The following is a 25,257-nucleotide window of genomic DNA, read 5'->3' as shown; positions in this document are numbered from 1 at the left end:
TCCAGGTGACTACCTCATGAAGCCAGTTGAGAGAACACCAAGAGTGTGCAAAGCTGTCATCAAGGCAAAGGGTGGCTATTTGAAGAATCTCAAATATATAATATATTTTAGATTTTTTTTTGGTAACTGCATGCTTCCATATGTGTTGTTTCATTGTTTTGATGACTTCACTATTATTCCACAATGTAGAAAATGGTCAAAAATAAAGAAAAACCCTTGAATGAGTAGGTGTTATAAAACTTTTGACTGGTCGTGTATATCCAGTTCAGGGCTCCAGCTATGCATTTGGTTTGCTAACTGTCAAGATCAAGCTTCTTGGTTACAGCAGACTCATTCAATCCCCTCCTGGATCAAGATCCATGTTGCCTCAATTGTTTTGTGCGCCCCCAAAGAATTATGTAGATATTTTTTTAAATGGTGCCCCTTGTGCACACATGGGGTAATACCGTATACCCCGTCATGGTACAGAAACGGTATGAAAATGTGGATGCCGCCCCAACCCTAATGTGAAGTTAGACTAACATGACTTTTTTTTTTATTCTCTCCTTTTTCTGTCAGGTTTGCTCTCTTTCTCTCAAGGACAGAGATGGACATTTTAGTTATAAACTAAAAATAATATATTTTATTTTGATCATTGGAATTACTACCTGTTACATAATTTGCAATATACAGTTTCTGTATTTGAACTAATAATTACGTTTCAAACTGAGTCAAAGACGTGGACTAAGTACGCAGTGTTCATGCAGCTCAGTGTGTGTGTGTGTGTGTGTGTGTGTGTGTGTGTGTGGGCTAACTTTGCTCCCTGTATAGGACGTGTTGTTTTTGTACCAGGTGACTAATGCCTTAAGCTGTGAGTGGGTTTTTCTCCGCAAGTCAGCAACCATCGGTAACGCTAATGAAGTAGGAAGTTGTGTGATTGTGGAGCGCCAGGGGAGATTACTCACAATGACTGTTGACAATCTTTTTGCATAAATTATGCTGCTCTCTTGACTATCTTTTCTCTGTGTCCTCTCTGGTGCTGCTGTAGTGTCAGCAAGATTTCTCTAAGCCCCTGTCCTTTGTGCCTTTTTGTGTGTTGCTGCAGCTGTTCAGTGATTTTTGTCTTCTCAGAGCACTTCATGAACATCTTAGTGGAGTGCCTCAACTGGAAATGCTTTTTATGTTACAGGTTCTGCTCTAACTGCACCAGTGCATTTAGGCCTATGGTATATTAGGACGGTGAGCTCTGACTACTGAAGTATACTGTTTTAAAAAAAAAAAATAACAGTAGGTGTTACGTCTAACCTAATCCTGCCTCCAGCCATTTTCACGACCATAATATCTGTTGTATTTAAGGGCAGTGCTTCAGGCATGTAGATGTATTGTCTTCCCTTATTTATATTGTCCCCAGTACTTTTGAAGCTTAGCAGTAGTTTGTCTGCTGGAACAGCATGTCCCTCTGCTGTCACGCAGCTAGCCGCCTCCTAACGAGCATCATGAAAGTGGTTGCTAGGCAATGGCAGTCTTTGACCAGAGTGCATGCTTCTGGACTGTACTACGTGGTGTAGTGAAGCAAGAGGAAAGGCTATAAGCTGAGGGGAGGAGGTTGATGGCTTAATCAAACACACAGATTGCCAATTATTATTGACACGATATAATGGGTTTGTCGTCATTCCCCCTCCCAACCAACAGTAGTTTCAGCTCTATAGCATCACTATTTTGAATGCTATGGTAATGAATAAATCATACACCAGCTTGTTAGCTCCATGACTGGGTTTTAGAGGGGTATGTTGTGGGAGTTGAGGCGTTATATATTTCTCTCTTTTATGCTGTGCTGAGCAAAGTATATTTTGGATGTAAGCAGGTTCACTAAAATTGACATTTTATGTCTTGATTGAGGTAGTAACAATGTACCTGAAAGGGGGAAACATTTCAGTGTGTCACTTGGCAAGTTGATACTCCTGATGCCACAGTTTTTTGCCAGCAAACACTAGACTGCTGCAAACCTTCTATTAAGACGGACAGTTGACTCTTCTAGGCACGGGAAAGTGTGCCGTTGGCAAGGTTTGTTCCCCCGTGTCCGTTAAGCTCTTGCGTTGATGCACGCCAATGGGCATATCTACATCCGTATGCAGTTCTTCGGCTGACCACACATGAACTTTCAAGGACCTAAATCGGGTGTCTACTCAACCCTGTAACACAGGGGTAAATGTGTATTTTCTAAAGCAGACCCTTCTGTCCTCAACCACATATGGTGTGATGATGGGTATGGTCAATTTGTCAATGTTCTTTATGTAATGTTTTTTGTTGTTGTATTGCCCTGAATTTCTTTTTTTCCCCTTTTTTTTCTCTCCACCTTTATTTAACCAGGTAGGCAACACAGAGTTACACATGGAGTAAAACAAACATACAGTCAATAATACAGTAGAAAAATAAGTCTATATACAATGTGAGCAAATTAGGTGAGATAAGGGAGGTAAAGCAAAAAAGGCCATGGTGGCAAAGTAAATACAATATAGCAAGTAAAACACTGGAATGGTAGATTTGTAGTGGAAGAAAGTGCAAAGTAGAATTAATGGGGTGCAAAGGAACTAAATAAATAAATATATACAGTAGGGGAAGAGGTAGTTGTTTGGGCTAAATTATAGATTGGCTATGTACAGGTGCAGTGATCTGTGAGCTGCTCTGACAGCTGGTGCTTAAAACTAGTGAGGGAGATAAGTGTTTCCAGTTTCAGAGATTTTTGTAGTTCGTTCCATTCATTGGCAGCAGAGAACTGGAAGGAGAGATGGCCAAAGGAGGAATTGGCTTTGGGGGTGACCAGAGAGATATACCTGCTGGAGCGCGTGCTACAGGTGGGTTCTGCTATGGTGACCAGTGAGCTGAGATGAGGGGGATTTTACCTAGCAGGGTCTTGTAGATGACCTGGAGCCAGTGGGTTTGGCGACGAGTATGAAGCGAGGGCCAGCCAACGAGAGCGTACAGGTCGCAGTGGTGGGTAGTATATGGGGCTTTGGTGACAAAACGGATGGCACTGTGATAGACTGCATCCAGTTTATTGAGTAGGGTATTGGAGGCTATTTTGTAAATGACATCGCCGAAGTCGAGGATCGGTAGGATGGTCAGTTTTACGAGGGTATGTTTGGCAGCATGAGTGAAGGATGCTTTGTTGCGAAATAGGAAGCCAATTCTAGATTTAACTTTGGATTGGAGATGTTTGATGTGAGTCTGGAAGGGGAGTTTACAGTCTAACCAGACTCCTAGGTATTTGTAGTTGTCCACATATTCTAAGTCAGAACCGTCCAGAGTAGTGATGCTGGACGGGCGTGCAGGTGCAGGCAGCGATCGGTTGAAGAGCATGCATTTAGTTTTACTTGTATTTAAGAGCAGTTGGAGGCCACGGAAGGAGAGTTGTATGGCATTGAAGCTCGTCTGGAGGGTTATTAACACAGTGTCCAAAGAAGGGCCAGAAGTATACAGAATGGTGTTGTCTGCATAGAGGTGGATCAGAGACTCACCAGCAGCGAGAGCGACATCATTTATGTATACAGAGAAAATAATTGGCCCAAGAATTGAACCCTGTGGCACCCCCATAGAGACTGCCAGAGGCCCGAACAACAGGCCAACCGATTTGACACATTGAACTCTATCAGAGAAGTAGTAGGTGAACCAGGCGAGGCAATCATTTGAGAAACCAAGGCTGTTGAGTCTGCCGATGAGGATGTGGTGATTGACAGAGTCGAAAGCCTTGGCCAGGTCGATGAATACGGCAGCACAGTATTGTTTCTTATCGATGGCGGTTACGATATTGTTTAGGACCTTGAGCGTGGCTGAGGTGCACCCATGACCAGCTCTGAAACCAGATTGCATAGCAGAGAAGGTGCGGTGGGATTCGAAATGGTCGGTAATCTGTTTGTTGACTTGGCTTTCGAAGACCTTAGAAAGGCAGGGTAGGATAGATATAGGTCTGTAGCAGTTTGGGTCAAGAGTGTCCCCCCCTTTGAAGAGGAGGATGACCGCAGCTGCTTTCCAATCTTTGGGAATCTCAGATGACACGAAAGAGAGGTTGAACATGCTAGTAATAGGGGTTGCAACAATTTCGGCAGATAATTTTAGAAAGAAAGGGTCCAGATTTTCTAGCCCGGCTGATTTGTAGGGGTCCAGATTTTGCAGCTCTTTCAGAGCATCAGCTGACTGGATTTGGGAGAAGAAGAAATGGGGAAGGCTTGGGTGAGTAGCTGTGGGGGGTGCAATGCTGTTGACCGCGGTAGGGGTAGCCAGGTAGAAAGCAAGGCCAGCCGTAGAAAAATGCTTATTGAAATTCTCAATTATAGTGGATTTATCGGTGGTGACAGAGTTTCCTATCCTCAGTGCAGTGGGCAACTGGGAGGAGGTGTTCTTATTCTCCATGGACTTTACAGTGTCCCAGAACTTTTTTGTTTTTGTGTTGCAGGAAGCAAATTTCTGCTTGAAAAAGCTAGCCTTGGCTTTTCTAACTGCCTGTGTATATTGGTTTCTAACTTTCCTGAAAAGTTGCATATCATGGGGGCTGTTCGATGCTAATGCAGAACGACACAGGATGTTTTTGTGTTGGTTAAGGGCAGTCAGGTCTGGAGAGAACCAAGGGCTATATTTGTTCCTGGTTCTACATTTCTTGAATGGGCCATGCTTATTTAAGATGGTGAGGAAGGCATTTAAAAAAAATAACCAGGCATCCTCTACTGACGGGATGAGGTCAATATCCTTCCAGGATACCCGGGCCAGGTCGATAAGAGAGGCTTGCTCGCTGAAGTGTTTCAGGGAGCGTTTGACAGTGATGAGTGGAGGTTGTTTGACCGCTGACCCATTACGGATGCAGGCAATGAGGCAGTGATCACTTTGACCTAGCCTATGTCCGTATGCTTTATACTCTGACTGAGGCTGTCCAAATTAGAGGCAACTACCTAGTGATTATGCAGATGAGGCTAATCTCATCACACTAGGGATACACATTTCGGTCAATTTTGCTAAGGTTAAATTTGTTCCAAACAGTAAAATGACATGACCAACAGAAAATACTAGCGTGGAATCCCATATTATCGCCATATTCAACAGCGTTTAAGAAATGTATTATCCTGTGATCAAGACGTCAATGTTTTTGTCATTATTGGTGTTGTAAAAATGTTCGCTAATGGGTTAGCAATTAGCATGTTTGACATTTCAGTGGAAATACTATCAGCTTTTTGATAAGTGGTTTAGCTAAAAAATACATCCCATATTATCGGCATACACTCCCCAATTATTGGCCACCTTAATACTTTGTTCAATTACAAGATATATCTATTTAGTTCTGTTAAAAAAATAGACGCCAACCTTGTATCTGAAGTGTTTACTAGATAGTTGACTAGTTTGCTAGCCTTCCGATTGAAAACAATTAACTTGCCTGTCATCTTTTCATTGCGTAGCCTGGTGCGCACTCCTTGGACTCTTAAAATGTCTAATTTACATCAAATTAAACTTTAATTTGAAGAATGGCGCTGGAGGAGATGGCTGCGCTGGAGGAGGTGGCGGAGGTCGGGCTGCCTTCTGAGAATTCGTAGGCGAGTGAGTAAAATTCCACTACCATCCGTACTATTGGCCAACGGAACATTCAAATCTGTAACATCTTATCTTTCATGAGTCGTGACTGAACGACGACACAGATAATGTAGAGCTTATAGCGGGATTTTCCATGCATCGGCAGGACAGAGAAGCTCACCATATTAGACGCTTCTAGCCCCTTCTTATTAATGGTATCTGTTGCTTTTATACATGTCTTACTACTCGAAAGTCATCTTAATTCTCGCTCAAAAAACTCCCGTGGCTTATTTTTCAAATTGCATTGTTTTGTTTCTAAATGTCTGCGCAAGGTTTCATCGAGTTGTGAGATAGTACTTTTGCACATTTAACACACTGTGGCTGAGGAAAGGCACTACTCCCAAAATAAGTGAACCCCAAATCAATGTAGTTCTCATCATATTTGCGCCTCTTCGATGGTCCAACGTCCCTGTCTGTTCGGTGCTTTCCCGGGTAAGGGGGCAGTAGCTCTTCGGCTGCATCAGATTCACAACTGTCGGTGTCCATGCTAGCTGGGCTAACAACAAATGTAGAATTACTGATGCTAGCGTTGGATGTGCTCGTGGAAGCAGAACAACTTGTTTCGTCGACAGGTGCAGGTGTAGTACTGCTGGTATGTGTGTCTATGGACGCGGGCCTTACTTTTTTTAACCATCTATCAATTTTCAAGGAAACTAAATGAGCAGCAGCTAAGTTTAACTACATACGGACCGTTAGTGGAATTCCCACAAGAGAGTAACGGTTAATGTGATTGGATGTTAATTATTTGTCTAGGCTACCTTTATTTGACATTGTTGTTATTTCACTGAACACAATATATTTAATTGTATTTTTGGCAGTGAAACAAGAGTACTCAGGGAATAAAAAACCTCACCCAAATGTATAGCCCCATTGGAAAATATAACGGTGAATCATGTTTTTATTTGGCGTACCCCCGACGGCATTGCGCATACCCCAGTTTGTGAATACCTCCTCTGGAGGAAGCTGCAGACGTTTTGGAGGAGGTGGACATGCCTTGTGGGCTGGTGTTGTGGACTGTAGATATGTAAAGAGATTATTTAAAACATTTTCAAAAAAAATTACGTGTGTTTACCTGTGGAGGTGGCTGTATTCGAATTGCAGGGGCCAGGACACCAGACAAGGCTGCTGTGACGGTTTGACCAGGGGAGATTGAGGAGGTAGTTGGTCCAGAGGAGGCCGCTTCGGTGGTGACAGACGGGGGCTGGTGGTGGATCAAACCGCCGACGATGGCTTGGAAGAGCTGGTGTTTGTAATGCTGGGGTTGATGGGCTGACGACGATGTGGCTGAGGGAGCATACCCTGGCCGCCTTCTGCAGCTGGGGACTCCGGCGGCTCCTACAGGTGTTGCACACTGGGAAGCACTGGCGGTGGTGATGCAGCTGTCAGGAGTGGTTCCAGTGGTGGGTCCAGCAGAGGCAATGGCGTTGACGCTCTCATCCATGGCAGCCCTCTCCTGTGCCCTTTGTGTTCTGAAGACTGCCCGACACTCTTTCTCCTCTGCCCTTTCCTACTCACCCCTCTCCACTGGTGCTTGTATTCCTCCCCGGTGAGGCATGTGGCGACCACAGGAAGTCTTCTGTATCAGTCTGGCCGATGCTTTAGGAAGGTAAGAATTTTCCCTATGTCCTTCCCTATCAGCCTGACCTCTCTTATGGCTGGGACTGGAGCAGGGGCTGAGGGTCCCTCTGTGGTCATTGGGGAGGAGGTGCTGCTGGACGGCACAGGGCTACTGGTTCCAGGAGAGGCGGTGCTAGGACACTGTTGGGACCAAGACTACATCCAACGGGACCCTTCTATGGCTGAAGGGACAAAAGGGAAGAGGCCACACTTCTTAAACCCTTCCACTACATAGCGCATGTCCTTGCTGTCCTGGTAGGGTAGCGGAATACTCTGGCAAATTCTGATTTGTTTACCATGTAGGAGTGGTCAAAATGGCTGAGGACTCCAGCTACCTTGAAGAACTCAGCCTTTAAAGGGCCAAAATATGCCAAGTCCAGCGGCTGCAGGACATGGGTACAGTGTGGTGGAAGACAAAGAAGTATAACCCTCTCCCTTAGTGCCGCCTCGAGCACCTCCGGGTCCATGTGGCTCTTGTGCCCATCGGAGAGGACCCTCCTAGACAACATGCTTAATGAAGTGTTGAAACCACTTCTTGAACAGGTCCATGTCAATGTAACCACAGTTTGACCGTCCATACAAGGCTCGGGGGGGCCTCCCAGTGTGTAGTGGCCGCCAAGGAAACACTTAGGGGACGTCCTCCCCAGCTGCATTGAAGCAGGCCAGCTCTGTAATGTGCCCCTTGGTCCCTGGAGCCTGCTGGTACAGGGGAGCCAGCACTTTGTGCCTGATCTGGTCGCTACAAAACCGAGACTCATTGTAGTTATAGATTTGTCTGGGTTTCTCCCTCAACCCACTCTCCTCCAAGTGCTTTTCATAAGAAGTGAAGAAGGTGTCCATCATAGTACTGTAAGCTAGCAACATTAGCAAATCCGTTCGCTATATTTCAGGGGTTAAAAGTTGGATATTAAATAGTGTGGTCTGTCGCGCAGTCGAATTTTATAATATACCGCGTGTCCCACAACATGTTTATATAATTATTTCGAAAACTCTCATAAAGTAACTTTACTTATTTAAATTGTAATGAAAATCGGTGGTCAGCTAGCTAGAAGGGTGTATTTATTTGCAAAACTTACACTATTTTCCAGTCCATTTCAATTTAGAGCTAGAGGGGATTTGGTCCTCCAATCGCTAGTATTTGAAGTTATGGTGTGTCTGATGTTGAATTAGCTGTGCATGTGTACAAGGAATGGCCATTTTTAAGTTAGTAAGTAAAAAATGTGCGACAATAGCAAGCCTATCGTCTCATATTATTGAACATGGAACTATTGTAATGAATCAGTCAATGTAATACTTCAATGTGATATATCATTTTCAAACATTTGCGAAAATGGAATATGCAGGGAAACGCTGTTCTCAAAGAAGCACCTGATTCGAGCCGTTTTATGTGACAGATGAAGATATCCGTTTGAAACGTAGAAAGAGGGATAATGTAAATATGCCACAACTTGGATGGGTTGTTAATATGACTAGGATTGTGCCTTTGGCCTCTGGACAACGAAAGAAAGTTGATATGAAAACCAGTAGAACAGGAGAGAAAAGCTGTGAAACTTTTTTTTGGTTGCTAGCTTAATACTGTAGCTGTTCTTGTTAGCTGCTTCATGCTGCTCCTCTCTCACATTGCTCCCTGCAGCCTGTGTCTGTGAGTAGCCAAGCGACGAGTCTCCGCTCTGTCTTGCTCGTGGCTAGAGACAGTCATTCGTTGACGTAAGAAAGCTACTTTCTAACTCAATAAACTCACTCACTGTACATGACTGTTTTCAGCTAAATACTAATTCCAGTTGACTCCGACACTTTTCCAGTTGTTGAATTCTGGCACCAATTTAATTATTATGCAAATGAACCTATAGTCTGAAAAGCATGACTGGTCAAATTTATTTTCAACAACTAACGGTTAACCAATAGCATCCCTACATCCCACTTAAAAGATGTTTAAGAAAGATAAATCTCATCGACCATTAATGTGAAAGGTAAAACAATCAGTGAAACACTAACCAGTTACACCTAATACTAGTACCAGTACTATTTCACTACTCCTTGGTTTGTTTTATTCGGGCCTCGCCAGAGTTTGTGTTGTTTGGCTAAAAGTGGATCATGACTAAAAAGGAGATGTTCCAAAACAGAGAATGTGAGAAGGCATTCATAGTGTGTTCCTGGGGTAGAGGCAGGCTCCTTTAGCTTGGTTCTAAGCTGCCTGCTGCTGCTGCACCCCTCAGCAGAGCTCCTCCGTCTTCAGCACCTGCTGGGCCTCTGCTTTCATCACCGATCCCTCTGATGCCAGGCTAACGCCCCTTTTCTGCTTTCGCTACCACAGTCTGAGATTTTCTACGCTGGGTGAGTTTCTCTCAACTAGCACTTTCAGCAGAACTATTTCTCACCCCAGAAATGCTTTGATAATGCCTAATGCAGATTATTTTCTGATCAATGATGTTTAGGGCCTTTGCTTTTTGTTTTTTACATGATTCTTCTTAGTTGAATCTATCCAAATGTAGACAGCAGAGTGTTGTTGTTGAGGGAGAGCGATTCTAAGTCACTTATAACTGACATTTTGATTGATTTGATCTGCTGTGCCCTCTGGGCTCTTCACTTTGGTGTCATCAATGTTTTTCCATTCCTGTGACAGCTGGATAGACTGTCAGATGTGATGAACCCATTTGGCTGTTGGTAGAGCATGGCGATTGTAATAACCATGGTTGTGGGTTTGATTCCCGCGGGGGACCAGTACAAAAAATGTATGCACTGTGGTGGTTAATTTCTTTACTATCAAATTAGGAGAGAAAAACCTATCACAAAAGTCAGAGTCATACTTAAACTAAATCTCTATTCACTTATTAATAAGGGAGCAGGTCAATACAACACACACACACACAAAGTGAATCGATTGAGTGTTCTACGATAATGATGGCTGGTCGACAAATCACTCTCAGGTGATTCGTTGAGAGCCCTGAGACAAAGGTTCAAAGGTCTTTTATAGCCAAGATACACCCCCTCCAGTCTACATGACAAACAACAGATGTATGGAATGGGTCACAAGACTAAGATTTGTATAAAAGATACTTATAATTCACAGCAGACAGTATCTGCTGTATAAAACAGTTGTTGTTGTGTAGAGACCAGGGTCTGGCCCCCCAACTCCATACTGGAGCCATTTCCACCTGGCCCCCCAACTCCATACGGGAGCCATTTCCCCCTGATACCCCAGTACAGAAACATTAACTCATGTTCTGGAATGCAGTGTTGTTAGGCTTATCAAACAAAGACCTGGTAAATCTCCGGTCAGTGTTAAATCTCCCAGAGGCCCATCCTCAGTAGAACACACACAGATGAAAGTGTTCTAAGAACCCACTATTCTATTCCATAAAACAACCATTTGATGCAATAACAATATTATAACATAACCTTGTAATTTCTCTCACAGCACTCACTACTGTAAGTCACTCTGGGTAAGAGTGTCTGCTAAATGACTAAAATGTAAAAGATGGGATGAGGAACCACTTTGTGTGGTGGTGACAGCATGTGCAGTCAGCTGCTTGAGGGTGTGTCTGGTATTTAGACGGGCACAGTTCCTTCTGCATCCAGTAGATGGTATACGTTCGTCTGTTCTAGAGTCAGAATCTTGAGGGCCGTCTTGTCTGTTCCTTTTATGCTCATACAGGCGTGTACACACACCTACTGGCCAGTACAAATGTCAGACATAGGCATGGTGCACAAAAAGCAATGCAAAACAATCTTATGGGCAAGCAAATGTGTGGATGGTCAACACCTTCAATACAGTGTATGTGTTATTTTAGTACAGTGTGTTCCTGCCAGAACTGTGATGGGGTGTGTGTTATAGTGTGACTCCGAGAGAGTACAGCTGTGTTCCAGCACAGTGAGGGTGTGTTCCTGACTTTTGGCCTGTCTTCCAGGGCTGTTGGGTTGGTGTGTCTGCAGAGCTCAGGAGTTTCGCTCTCGCGCGCACTCTATCGCTCTCGCCGCGGCCCTAATGGCCTCTGAAAGAAGCCCACAGATCGATGCTCATCGTGGCTCTGATAAATGCAGCCATTGTCAGGCTTTACTCTAATAACTGGAGCAGTTTGGTTATGGAGGATCAGGCTATCAGTGCTGCCTCCTCCCCTCTTTGTTCCCAGCCTATCTTGTGCTTTATAGTGCTGCTCAGTTGTGGCTGGCAGGGCAGAAGTCAAACAGTTGCTTTGTGGTGGTAATAATGATGCAGTTTCTTCAATCGATGTTCGGATGACATTCTGTTTTTGTAAAAGGTATAGGTTCCATGATGAAACATTACAATGATTGTGAAATAATTAGCTCAGTCTTTTTAAATGTGCAACTCTGCATTTAGGGCTATCTGGTGTCATGACAGATCCATGTTGAGATGTTTTCCCTCTCCTCTCCAATTTGATTTAGGTATGCGCCTACATAAAGAGTTGCAGCTTAAGCGCTCTAGAAACAGGCTGTAGTGCAGTTTCCTGTAACCTGCACGTGGAGCTCAGTTTTCTGATCCGGAGGCAGTCTTGGTGTGTTTGTTCACTCTCTGTTATTAATTGGTTTGTGTATGGAGACAGAGCAGGTAAGAATGAACATCTTCAACCATGCTTTGTTCACTCAGACACCATTAATTATTATATCTTTTTTTTATGTGCTGACATCTGGCTCAGCACCATCCCCACTCATCTGACAAAAGGCTTTTTAATCTCCTGGTTTCCTTTGTCTGTAAAAAGATTAAAAAAAGATTCTCCCTGCCATCCTTTGAAACCACAGGCCGAAACCGAGCACATGACCACCCTGCCTGACAGACCTGGCTGTGTCCTTTGTTGAATGATCTCCACAGTGAATAAGTGGCCCAAGACATCATGGCTCCTGTGAAAATACCTGCAGTGGTTCTACTTGTGATATTCTCCCTCGTTATGGGACGGGATAGTGAGTCAACCTAGAGGGAGGGATTAAGGGCAGGTTGGAAGACATTCCCTAAGGCTTCAGAGTTAGAAAGCAGGAGAGGAGTGACTATAGGGGTCCCAGCTCCACAAGGGGTCATTTTTCACGACGTTGTGAGTAGAAGAGATTTGAGAAGTGTGTTGAAACAAAGGGATAGAGAGCGGGCTAAGAGGAACTGGCGCACAGGAATTGACATTGCTATAGATTTCTTGACAGGGCCTTCAGAGCTCTTCAGACAAGAGGAACTGTAATCGTGGAAATGAGCTGCACAGCGCTCTATTCTTGGCTTTTATTTTGCTCACAGTGCTTGGGTGGATGTTGATCTTAAGAGGAGAGGAGTTTCAGTGTTTCATCTTGATCAGCTGGCTGCCTCAGGCAAGGCCAAGCCTGACTGCACACTGTGTTCCTGCTAGAGGGCTCGGTGGATGACAGCCATGCAGGGGACACATTTTGAGGGGGCACTCTAACTGGATGAGTCCAATGGAATGAGAGATGAAATGTTCATTGTGTATACCAGTGTACAATCTGCCATGCTTGCATATTAGGCTCATCGGAGTGGGGAATATACATTCCCTCAAGTCCATAGAACTGTAATGATATTTTTATGATATACTCTCTGTCCCACTTGGAATTACACCTATGCAGGTGTGTGTGAAGTCACACTAGCTAGGTTTCCATCCAATTGGCAACAGATTTTCATGGAAATATTCAAAAATCCGCATAAAGACAATATGATTTATTTTTTCTCCCACCAGAGATGTTTCCATCAAATTGACTTGTTGCAGATAAAAGGCTGTGTGTGATAACGTAGTGCACATAGAAATACCTTTTGCTGTTAAATATATACAAGTTAAATGGGTTTCCATCTTATTTGAACTCTACTGAGTTTTTAACTATGAAATGTTTGCGTTTTATAGCGAGTGTGCCCACTCTTGTAGTGGCACGTGAGTTCTAGCCACCAGCGCTATCTGTTAGCTAGAGACTGTTAGCCACCAGCGCTATCTGTTAGCTAGAGACTGTTAGCCACCAGCGCTATCTGTTAGCTAGAGACGGTTAGCCACCAGCGCTATCTGTTAGCTAGAGACGGTTAGCCACCAGCGCTATCTGTTAGCTAGAGACTGTTAGCAACCAGCGCTATTTGTTAGCCACCAGCGCTATCTGTTAGCTAGAGACTGTTAGCCACCAGCGCTATCTGTTAGCTAGAGACTGTTAGCCACCGTGCCATTAGCTAGAGACTGTTAGCCACCAGCGCTATCTGTTAGCTAGAGACTGTTAGCCACCGCGCCATTAGCTAGAGACTGTTAGCCACCACGCCATTAGCTAGAGACTGTTAGCCACCAGCGCTATCTGTTAGCTAGAGACTGTTAGCCACCAGCGCTATCTGTTAGCTAGAGACTCTTAGCCACCAGCGCTATCTGTTAGCTAGAGACTCTTAGCCACCAGCGCTATCTGTTAGCTAGAGACTCTTAGCCACCAGTGCTATCTGTTAGCTAGAGACTGTTAGCCACCGCGCCATTAGCTAGAGACCAACTATAGCTTTCATGATGACATTATTATGGACAAAAGAGAGAGATTATCTTTTATTTAACGGCAGCCAAACATCGATGATCATGTCACCAGAATAAGAACCTCGATATTTATTGGAAAGGAGCGTCAAGTTCATCACCTTGCACTTTCACCACCCTGTGACGTTCACCATTTATTTAATCTGTAGCCTAATAAACTGCATGCTTTCCCGACCAGTCGTAGTAGGACAAGGACACATTTCATCACGTGACTCCAAATTTACTTTGATATTTCTCAAAGAAATCCAAATGTCATTTTTTTAAATTTCCTTTTTATATCCCAGTGTAAACTAGTGTTATTTTAGGCACTGCTCTCTAAGGGTGGGCAGATGCTAGCGTTTTTCCCCCCTCCCTTTATCTACTCCTCCCTCCACCTCTCCCTATAACAAGCCCAGCACTGCAGTCGCCGCTCCTTTAACAAGGTGGCACTGTTGTTGAGCTGCTGGGCTAGAGTCGGCACAGCCTCAAAGGGCAACGGGACCGGAGAGCTTTTCCCCCTCTAACAGGAGATGACTGTGAGTTGGCCCAGTAGGCACAGGAGATAGGATCCGTTGGCGTCTTCTCACTGCTGCCACTAGTGTCATAAACCTGTGTGTAGCCTGCACTGCTGCTGCCTGTATCACTCCACCCCTGTCGCTGCTGCTGTCCCTCCCTCTGATCCGAGTGGGCAGAGTGGGATGGAAGCCCTCGCTGGAAGCCTGTTCGTGGAAATGCTCTTTGCCGTTGTTAGCGCTGTAGCTCCGTGCTGGTGACAACAAAATGCCGTTGAAATGGAAAAGCGGTTCTCCTGTCAGCTGGAAATTCCCAGTGCCAGTTCTTAAGACATCCAGGTCCTCGCCGCTCTCTCCTGCCTACATGTGAGTAAAGACAAAAATCACATCATAATAAATAACCATTTGTTATGCACATCATGCTATGGTGGTGGTGTATTTTCTGCTTTCTTTTTCAGTTGTTGTGTCCCCCTCTCTCATTGCAGCCTAATTGGGCAGAATATGATGGGAGCATTGTTGCGTGTCGAGAGCGGTCGATTTAATACCCTCCTTTGTGCCTGGCCAACTAGCGGAACACTGTCCTCTAGAGCAGTGTGGCTCATTATCCATGGCCGTGGCCCATTTAGATTTTTCAGGAGCCAGGACCACGTCCGCCACCCTCCGCCCTCCTTGGGGCTGTGTTTATCCGCCTGCAAAGACTGCTGGCCGCCAACAACAAGCTTGGGAGGAGGCTGCATGCCTTTGTCAGGGTGCCTGGCGCACCCTGGTTTAGGAGTTATTGCTGCTGCTGCTGCTCTGGAGGGGGGAGGGCAGAGTAGGGAAGGTGCATCCAGACTCTCCTCCTTCCATCTCCCCCTACTGTGTGAGAGATACCACCCTATCATGTCCTCTGTTAGTCACCCTGCTAGGCTAGCTGAACGTAAATGGTGGGGGATCAGGTTATCTCCTCACTAGTGAACAGTAACCTGGCTTAATTTGGTTTGGAGGACTGGCATCCTCAGGAGCAAAGACCATATCAATGCTGCCAATTCTGGCTAGTGTCAAGGGAAAACTAACGTTGGTACATTGCTTCGTACTTCAGGCAAGATTGAAAGGCTCATGGTTGTTGATGAATGTGTGTGATTTTTGGCTTCATTTTATCAGAATATTTTGAATGGAATTTCAGGCTCTGTTTGTAGTTCTTTATAGCAAGAAGAATTGAGACGGTCTCCGTATGCTTTACCATACAGTAGATAGACCATTTATATTAGATATTGAAAGGTGCATTCTGTATCATTCATTGCTGCTTATTACCATAAAATGTCTCAATTCTGAATGCAGTATGTAGCCTACATGACTAGCAAAGCACATCATGAGTTAACCTTCCCTTTCTATAACCAGAGAGATGCCTTCTGAGTGGATGCATACTGTACCTTTTGTTGAAATTCCAGTTGTCCATGCCCTGTTTGAGTAAACTCCCTTAAGTAAACAGACGCATGGAATGTATGAATTTTCCCACCCACACAATTATATTAACATATAGAACACTGAGAAATTCCCACAGTACCCAAAATTCTGAATATACCTTCAGTGTTCTAGTATTCAGTGTTTGAGGTAAATAGCATGGCAGGTAAATCTGTAAAAGGAAAATGTATTTAGTCTGAATGTGCACAGTTGTACAGTTACAACAATTCTCTGCCTGAGATATGTTCAGGATAATCATTCCAGAACATAAATGCACTCTCACGTGCACTGACTCGAGACTAAACCAAAATGACAGCATGGGAAAAATGAATTTTCAACATTTTCTTCAAAAAACTTCTACCAATATCTGTGTCCGTAATGGTATATAAAACAGTTTATTTTCTACATTGATTTGAATTGAGATGGACTTGACCCCAGTCCTGATGGGGTGCTGGTTATAAGCTTAAATTAAGCTGAAGCCACCAATTCTCACATGATATATTTAGGTTTTCAATTATCATTAAAGTACAGGCCTAGGCTAGGACTATAAACCAACATATTTTACCATTGCATATAGCTCTTTGTCTCTTCCGTTAGGGCAGCAAAATAGCCTTTCCCCTGTAAAAATTACAAACAAAAAGAGTGGAACTGTAACATTTAATACTGAGCCATGCCCTGCCCAGCCCGACCCAGCTGCTATTTAGACTTTTATACGTTGTGTGATGTGTTTTTAGATGGCCCGATGTGACGTTAGCCCTCTCATTATAGGTTCCTCTGTGGTTCCTCCATGTAGCCTACTGTAACGGAGCGGAATGGCCTCCATCTGTGTGCGTAGCTTCTCCCCTTTCACTAGATATGGCCGTTTTCAACACGGAGAGAGCAGCATGTGGGGATGTCTGTATGCTAACATCTAACCAGAGATCCAGGGACAGGGTAGTATTTTAGGAAGAGCTGGTGTGTATTAATGTGTGATTGTGTGTTAGCTGGAGATTATAATGGAGCCTGGTCTGTGTGTTTGTCTGCAGTGATCTCACTCAGGCCTAAATATAGCCTCTGCCTGTGGTGCAGATTTCATGCTTGGGAGGAATGGCTAAGGTGCACTGCCCGGAAGCCATGAAATAACTGGAAGTTCAATGGCAATTCCAAGTCCTTAACAGTTCATTTCATCCTCGCCTCAAGGACACTGGTAAAACCAGCAATGATATTCAGTTGTTTACGCTTGCACTATATAATCATTCTTAAACATTTCCCCATCTGTATTCCTCAGCCAATGTCCATAGGATTATTCTGTGTTAACCACTGAAAGACAAGGCCAGAAGACGAATTAGTATAAGCTGTACGGTCTGCTCAGGAAATTACATCATAGGCCTAACGTTTCATTACTAGGCCTAATTATAAGGAGATTGACAAGAAATGAAACGGAAGTGGATTTTTTTCATGATGTATGGATAAGCACAACACCCTGATTTCCTGGTTAGGAAAAAGCCCTGTATAATAGCATCTGAGGGAAAATAGTTATTTAAGAAAAATAGTAAATAAACTCATCTAAAACTAGATGGAAAGTATGTATATCAAATAGCTGCCCCTTTTCTGGCCCACGTTGATTTTGACAAACACAAAATCCCTTCGGCCCTCCTTCGCATTTACATTAATGTTGTATCTAGGGGAGTGTGTATCTACCCTGGCAGGTACAGCAATGCCATCAATGCCATAGGACCCCCCAGGCCCCAGTCTACTGTGATAGGCAGCTAAACCCAATAGTACCACATTTTCTCCTGGTTTGACCTGTTTGATTGTCCAATGTTTTCCACAACACTCCAATACTCATTAAGCCTAGATGTTCTGTGCCCCTGCCTGTCAATTCAGTACGGTTATACAATGAGAACAGCACATCCTCAAAAACCCAATCTAAATGTGATTACACAATACTCAGGATCTTCAACACAATCGTAATAATGCTTGAAAGGCTTCTCTAAATTTCAGAGTCCTTGCTCTCTTGCCCTGACAGTGTTTTCTGATGAGTCATACTTTTCTGTTCACAAAACGGCCACAATTAACCTTTTCTACATAAATATAAATAGAAGTCTAGCTGAAGTTGGAATGTGTTATCTATGTGAATGGATATAGGCCTGTGCAGGTGGGGGAGATTGGAGAGGGTGGGTATTTTATTAGTGTTGGTAAGTCTCTTAATAGAATTTTCCTTTTACGAGAAAATGTTGTCAAACGCATGCAGCGCCGTCTGCCGCTGAGACAGTCAGTGAAGAATATATGCTGCTGTGTGTTTTGTGTGGCTCCTGCTCATAATCTGTACTCACCCCCAAGGTTTATTTATGTCCCCACCGCTCAGATAGGATGGCAGCTCTGTGTCTTCATTAGCATATCTTTCTTCCTGACTTTTTAAATTATGAAAGCCAGAATCTGCTGATAATACTGCTGGATGAATGCTGGAAGACTTAGTGTTTCACAGGAAGCACATTTGGTGCATGATGTGGTGACTCATAATGCGCGACTGAAAAACCTTAGGAAGTCTGTTCTCCTTCATATCAGAAATGTCAATTGTCTTTGCGTAATCTTTCTCAATAGATACTCACCAACCTTCACTCAAATTGCATGTAGTGAAATAGCATGTGATGATACCAGAGGGTTGCATGATCAATCAAACAGTGTTTGTAGCTGCTATGTCGTCCTAACAATGGAGTGGCATCTGTTTGCGGTCTAAATGAACCCTCCTATTAGTAAGCGTGTCTGCTGTTTATATTACATCATAGCTACTTTTTTCTAAGTGAAAAATTGGGAGCGACTTCAAAGCTAGTATTGTAAGGCACGTAACATTTTCTGTAAGTGAATCAATGTTGTTTTTGTCTTAATTCGAGTGCTTGGTGCCTTCTTTGCATATGGATACAAACACTAACAGCCGTCAACCATATATTCTCTTCTAGTCAGCAACGTCCTGGTTTTATAGGTAGTTGGATAAAAAAAAGTAAAAAGACACCTTTCTGTTTGATCTGGCCACTCCCTCAAAGCTTAATTAAGAGGCGACCGACGGGTCCAACAAAGTTAAAAGGGATGTTGGGTAATCAAAGACTGGGATGTGCTAAGTTCTTCAGTGAATCTGATTCGCAGGGAGCAGAAGGTCTGGCACAACATGAAATCACATCACAGCTGCTTCTCTCACCAGTACCTGGAACACACTGTAGTTCATCATTATGAATGATTGAAAAAATATGTTAATTCTCTATTTGGGTACTGTGCTGCTCGTTTCTCTCACCTGTCTGAAACAAAGTCCTGGTTTTATGAAGCGGTGCACTGTCTGCCTCTGTAACTTTGATACAGTAGAGGAGAACGGAGGTGATTTGGGTTTCCCAGGGTCTTTTTCATCTCCTTTGTGGTACTGTTGGACTGGAAGTCATATGGCACAGGATGACACAGGCAGGGTTTAATTGTTGGCTTTTTCCACCATGAGGTGCAGCCCAGGTAGCAAATGGTATCATTGTTTTTTTTCCTGTAAAGCACATTGCGTTCCATGTCTGCTGGATAATGAAAGCTTGATTTGATTTCAGCCTGTTTTGGTGTTTGTGGGAAACCATGCTCAAACTACAGCTTTGTTAAACTGAACTTGCAGCTTTGGTTGGTGTGGTATGCTGCACAGTATCGAGCCATTTAATTATACTGATAACCAGGTCCCTGGGGGGAGACAATTAGCTATCTTTTGTTGGTGTTTGTGGTGGTAGTGGAGTTGTGTGTTTCTTTGCTGCAGTTCTATAAAGGGATTGTCTCTATTTTGATATTCTAAGGCCCTATTCCCACTAAGAGATATGAAGGAGAGTCTGAGGAGCGGGGTGGCGAAAGATTTCTAGTTTTAAATTCACATTACATCCTTGCCTTACCTGTCGTTGTCGCTGGCAATGCGACATTCTTGGTCAGCAGCTCTAAATGACCGTAAATATCACAGTAGCCACTAGCCAGCAAGCACAAACTATTCAACAATGACAGTTTTTTCTGAAATATATTACACTAAGCTATTGAATAATGCAACCAAACCATATTACACTCTTGAACAAAGCAATAATTCACAAGCATGTGCAGACACTTGAAGGGTTTATTTTCTCACCTGTAGGCTACACTCATTACATTTTAGCTTCAAGACAAAAGCGCAGAGTTGCTAAAAGCACGTCGCCATCAAGTAACATTAACCTATCAAAAATGAACGACTGACCCTCTCATACAAATATAAAAGTACAGTAGGTCTACCTTAGAACATTGCAACAAAACAGGCTTCATTTCTTTATCAATATCATGCAATTCATTACATGTGGTAAGTTTCTCGTTTTAATGTCACGTGCACAAGTACAGTGAAATGCCTTTCTTGCAAGCGCTAAACCCAACGCTGCAGTAGTCAATATAGTAAAAATAACACCAGGTGGAACAAAAATACATTAAAAATAAGAACACAAGGAAGTTATTAAGCTATATACACAGGGTCAGTTCCAGTAGCATGTTTACAATGTGCAGGGCTACTGGAGTGATAGAGGTAGATATGTATAGGGTAAGGTGACTAGGCATCAGGATATATGATACAGAGTAGCAGCAGCGTATATCGTGAATGAGTGTGTGTGTGTAGAGTCAGTATAAATGTGTGTGCATGTTCTGCGTGTGTGAGCAAATGAATGTGTGTGTGAGCAAATGAATGTGTGTGTTGGAGTGCGTGACTGTGTAGGGTCCTGTGAGTGTGCATAGAGACTAGTGCTGAGCGATCAGTGCTTTTTGAGGTTGTTTGGGTTCGGCTCAAAAATAATCGCAGTTTTTGGTTTCGATTATCTTTAAACACTAAAGGGACTATGCATTATGTGGGTTGAATGCTGTAACAACACACACTAAAACAATTAATACAAGTCCCATGATGGTCGTGGCTGTCCATTACTGCTTATCACTTATTAACCATCATTTATTCACTTAACTGTAATACAGTATTTCAGTTGTGTATGTTACCTTTGTTTTATTTGATTACTTTATGATTTAATTCCAAGTAATCTCATCTTTATAGAGCTGCTGCCTATGCTCTCTGGCAAAATCCCTATTTTGTAGTTCTTCAAAGTAAATAAGGCATATTTTTGACTGCTGAATACCAACTATTAATTACTTAGATCATGTATTTTCAGCTAGAGATAGCTCGCGAAGCAACAGCGGCTCTCTATATCACAGGACGATCACGCATTCTTCTCTCTTCTGTAGCAGGCGTAAAAGAAACAAAGACCGGTCAAGTAGATGCGCAAAGGATTATGGTCATTGTAGTTAATTACCACGTAATGGAAACAACTCCCCACCTATGTCGCACAGTTCAAGCTGGGTCTGATTTATCTCTAGAGAAAATGGGATGTGCGCATTGAGCTCACTCCTTCCCCCAAAAACCAAATGGAATTCAAATAATTGAATGAAGTTGGTCGATTAGATAAAATCAAAACGAAGGGAAAAAAAGCAGCACCAGGATACAGTTGACCAGACTGAAGCACAGACTAACATGGGCTTCCATATACAACAGCTCGTTGCAGTGAATTCACTTATAACAGTTGCGACTGAAAACGTGGGTATAACTGAATTCACTGCAACGAGCTGTTTGATATGGAAGCTCATACCCGCCATAAAACATATAAAGTGCCTCATGATTTGTCAACGTGCACAATTAGTCTGTGCTTCAGTCTGGTCAACTGTAGCCTACTGATAACAACCACAGCTGCAGGTAGTCTAGAGAAGCCTATGCGTTCTGGGCCTGGCCAGGGAAAAACGCAAGGTCATGTTTTAATAGCCTAAGCTATGTATTTATAGCCTAAAATAGGCAATTATTTTTGGTTTATATTCAAACTTCTTGGTGGCCTTTTTTAAACAGACATATTTTTATGATGTATTTTTTTTATTACGCTAAATAGATTTCAGTGGGGGCACGGAGATCGACCTTAGGGGTTAATCCAAAATGATTGACTGGAAGTATTCAATCGACAACATTCTGATAACTGTGTGAGTATATACAATGCAACCCTGCATGTAGCAAGCTCAGCCCTGTTGGTTTCACTGTCCAATCGAAATGGTCTCTTTGTCTGTGTAAAGGGGCAGCAAGTAGCCTAGTGGTTAGAGCGTTGAGCCAGTGACCGAAAGGTTGCTAGATTGAATCCCCGAGCTGACAAGGCAAAATGTCTGTTGTTCTGCCCCTGAACAAGGCAGTTAACCCACTGTTCCTAGGCCGTCATTGTAAATAAGAATGTGTTCTTAACTGACTTACCTAGTTAAAAATAAAATTAAAGGGTTTTAATGTTTTCTTCCTCAGTAGGGCCAGGAGTTAAAAAAAAAAAAACATATGACCTGATTAGACAAAGAATCTGGTCCCATCATAGCCCATATCATTTTATTTTACAGTGATTTATTACTATGTCATACGCTACAACTAGGGTCCGGAGTTGGTTAGGTTAGCCTACTACCAGACCAGGAAAACTCTGGTGCCCCCCGGAAAACAATTACCCACCCACCACTCTGAGACCTGTGGTGCCACCTCTGAAGTCACCACACAATGTTACAAGTGAAAAGACATCTATTTGTATGATCTGCATTTGACATGTTTTTAGTTTTTGTTTGTGGAGATGGGCTTCCATAGTTGTATGTGGCTCAGTGCAGCTGGCAGCTACTGCGACATTTTCAGAATGTAACAGCCTGTTACTGCAATTTCAGGTATAAACTCAATAAAAGGAGTCTCAAATATTAGGAAAATGTCTAAACATTTAAGTTGTTTTAAAAACATTGCTCTGCTATTAGCATTTATACTGTAGGAGTGTTGGCTCAACGAGATTATTCTGTTTACACTGCCCTGTCTCAAGGGGGGCGACTGTTGTCCGAGTGTCGACACGTAGCAAGTACTCATGTTTACATTTCAGTAATATGTGTAGCCGACGGTATTTTTACGAGAAGTGTAGTAAGTGTGAAGAGGCTCTTAATTCTAATGATTGTCTCACCAACAGGAAGTGTAGAAATGGCCTACCAAACATTCAGTTTGATGAATGAGCGTCTGTCAATTTGTTTTATTTCCTCATTGTAGATGGAGATTCCCATTAAGTAGTTATAGTTTGACAACTTTCTGTTTCCCTGCCATTGTTCCTGTAGGTTTAGTTTTAATCCAATACTATCCCACTTCTAAAAAATGTATCCCTCAAACAGATGCGTGAATGAGAGGAAATAGACACTGTTTACTAACAGCCATTTGATTAAAATGGCTGTCCTGTGTTTTTATATATACTTTCCACACTGAGGTTTTGGATATTTCCAATTTTCACCAGTGTGCAGATTTCCATCTTTCTAAGCACACTGAGGTTGGAATAATACTGTGAAAATGATAATGCCCTTGTAGTGTAAGAGCTGTTTGAAAAGACTGCCCGAAATTTCAGCCTGTTTTGGTAAGATAGAGCGTGAAGGACAACCCAGCCAGCCTAACCCGGATGACGCTGGACCAATTGTGCGCCGCCTCATGGGTCTCCCAGTCGCAGCCGGCTGCGTCACAGCCAGTGATCAAACCCAGATCTGTAGTGATGCCTCTGGCACTGCGATGCAGTGCCTTAGACCGCTACACTACTCGGGAGGCTTGGGATAGAGGTTTTACCTGCCTGGTGACAAATGAGTTAATAGGCCAATAAGAAAGAGTTCCAAACCACTTTGCCAATAACAGCTAGTTTTCAGTTTCCCTCTCCCCACTCAGACCATGCTCAGACAGTCCTAGCAGAATTCTCACTTGAGAAATTGCTCTTGCTAAGAAGCAATTTTTCTTTACTTTTGATCATTTTAATTGAAAACTATCACGTTAAGGTACTTAATTGTTACCCAGAAATGATTAACTATTGAGATAAAAACATTCTGCATTGGGCTTTTAAGATGCAAGTTTTCATTATAGTCATCAACCAATTTACAAAAGCAATTAAGACGCATCGCACGCCTACCCCCATCCAATTTAACCAATTGAATTAATTATTCCCTGATGTATTACTAAGAAATGGTTCACGGTCTCCATTCCATAAAGCATATGATTCTTGGCATGTTCAAGCATCTTGTTAATAAAAAAGAAAACTGCCATCCACCACCCACACACACAGCAGAAGATTTGATATAGGCCTAACTGACTTTTGTGTATTTATTTGTGTGAAAAATGTGTGTAGCCTAGTCAGTGCATATTTGTAGTCACATACAGACGTGTTTGTAGCATAGTGTGTCAGTGTGTGTGTGTTTTGGTGTTTTCACTACAAATCTGCTGTTGATGGATGAAACTTCCGATGACGTCTGTGTTTGTTTCGTGCTGTTGGTTGGAGTCCGAGTTATGTATTTTATGACTGGGTTGCTCTATCTGTTCTCTTTGTTTCGTTCCGGCAGCCACCAACACTCCTTTGTGGTTTGGACAACCCACTCTCTCCTCGCTCCCTCTCCGACTTACCACCTGACAGGGTAAATGTACCAGTACGCTGTGTGTCAGTGTGATTGCTCCTGATCCTGTAGCCATGAATACTCCTCCACATCTAGTTGTGGTGGTGTTGACCCTGAACAACCGCTATCTAGAGCCCACTAGGCCATCCATCAGCCAATCAGTGGCTGCCACTGCTGTCAAAACTACTGTAGACTTTCATAGCCCACATTAAAAAAGTAAACATTGGCTGTTGATTACATCACTTTTTTCACGTGTATATATATATTTTTTTACACTACTGTTCAAAGGTTTGGGGTCACTTAGAAATGTTCTTGTTTTTGAAAGAGAATCACATTTTCTGTCCATTAAAATAACATCAAATTGATCAGAAATACAGTGTAGACAGTTAATGCTGTAAATGACTATTGTAGCTGGAAACCACAGATTTATTTTTTTATGGAATATCTATGTAGGCATACAGAGGCCCATTATCAGCAACCATCACTCCTGTGTTCCAATGTCACGTTGTGTTAGCTAATTCAAGTTTATAATTTTAAAAGGCTAATTGATCATTAGAAAACCCTTTTGCAATTGTTAGCACAGCTGAAAACTGTTCTGATTAAAGAAGCAATAAAACTGGCCTTATTTAGACTAGTTGAGTATCTGGAGCATCAGCATTTGTGGGTTCGGTTAGAGGCTCGAAATGGCCAGAAAGAAAGACCTTTCTTCTGAAACTCATCAGTCTATTCTTGTTCTGAGAAATGAAGGCTATTCCATGTGAGAAATTGCCAAGAAACTGAAGATCTCGTACAACGCTGTGTACTACTCCCTTCACAGAACAGTGCATACTGACTCTAACCAGAATAGAAAGAGGAGTGGGAGGCCCCGGTGCACAACTGAGCATGAGGACAAGTACATAAGTGTCTAATTTGAGAAACAGACGCCTCACAAGTCCTCAACTGGCAGCTTCACAAAATAGTACCCGCAAACACCAGTCTCAACGTCAACAGTGAAGAGGCAACTCCGGGATGCTGGCCTTCAAGGCAGACTTCCTCTGTCCAGTGTCTGTGTTCTTTTGCCCATCTTAATCTTTTCCTTTTATTGGCAGTGTGAGAGATGGCTTTTTCTTTGCAACTCTGCCTTAACTCTGAAGTTAATATGACCCTCATGGTCAGTTAGCAGC

At 43.0% G+C, this 25,257-nt stretch overlaps 1 protein-coding gene across 6 annotated transcripts in view; it reads left to right on the top strand.

Moving 5' to 3' along the window:
* LOC115154714 (kelch-like protein 13) overlaps positions 1-25,257 on the top strand; it is a 107,177-nt gene that overhangs the window by 34,089 nt on the left and 47,831 nt on the right. The window contains exon 2 of one of the 6 annotated variants that reach the window (XM_029701218.1): positions 24,044-24,115. The exons of 4 other annotated variants lie outside the window; for them this stretch is intronic. Coding sequence is in view for 1 of the 2 variants with exons in the window: in XM_029701215.1 (XP_029557075.1) it covers positions 14,469-14,566 (98 nt within the window). In the remaining variant the exon portion in view is untranslated. Of the gene's footprint in view, positions 1-14,468; positions 14,567-24,043; positions 24,116-25,257 lie in introns of those variants that run through there. One more of the 6 variants, XM_029701215.1, reaches the window with a different exon arrangement.

The sequence above is a fragment of the Salmo trutta genome, chromosome 19 (assembly GCF_901001165.1).
Source record: "Salmo trutta chromosome 19, fSalTru1.1, whole genome shotgun sequence".
Lineage (NCBI taxonomy): Eukaryota > Metazoa > Chordata > Actinopteri > Salmoniformes > Salmonidae > Salmo > Salmo trutta.
This window is presented reverse-complemented; position numbering and strand designations above follow the sequence as displayed.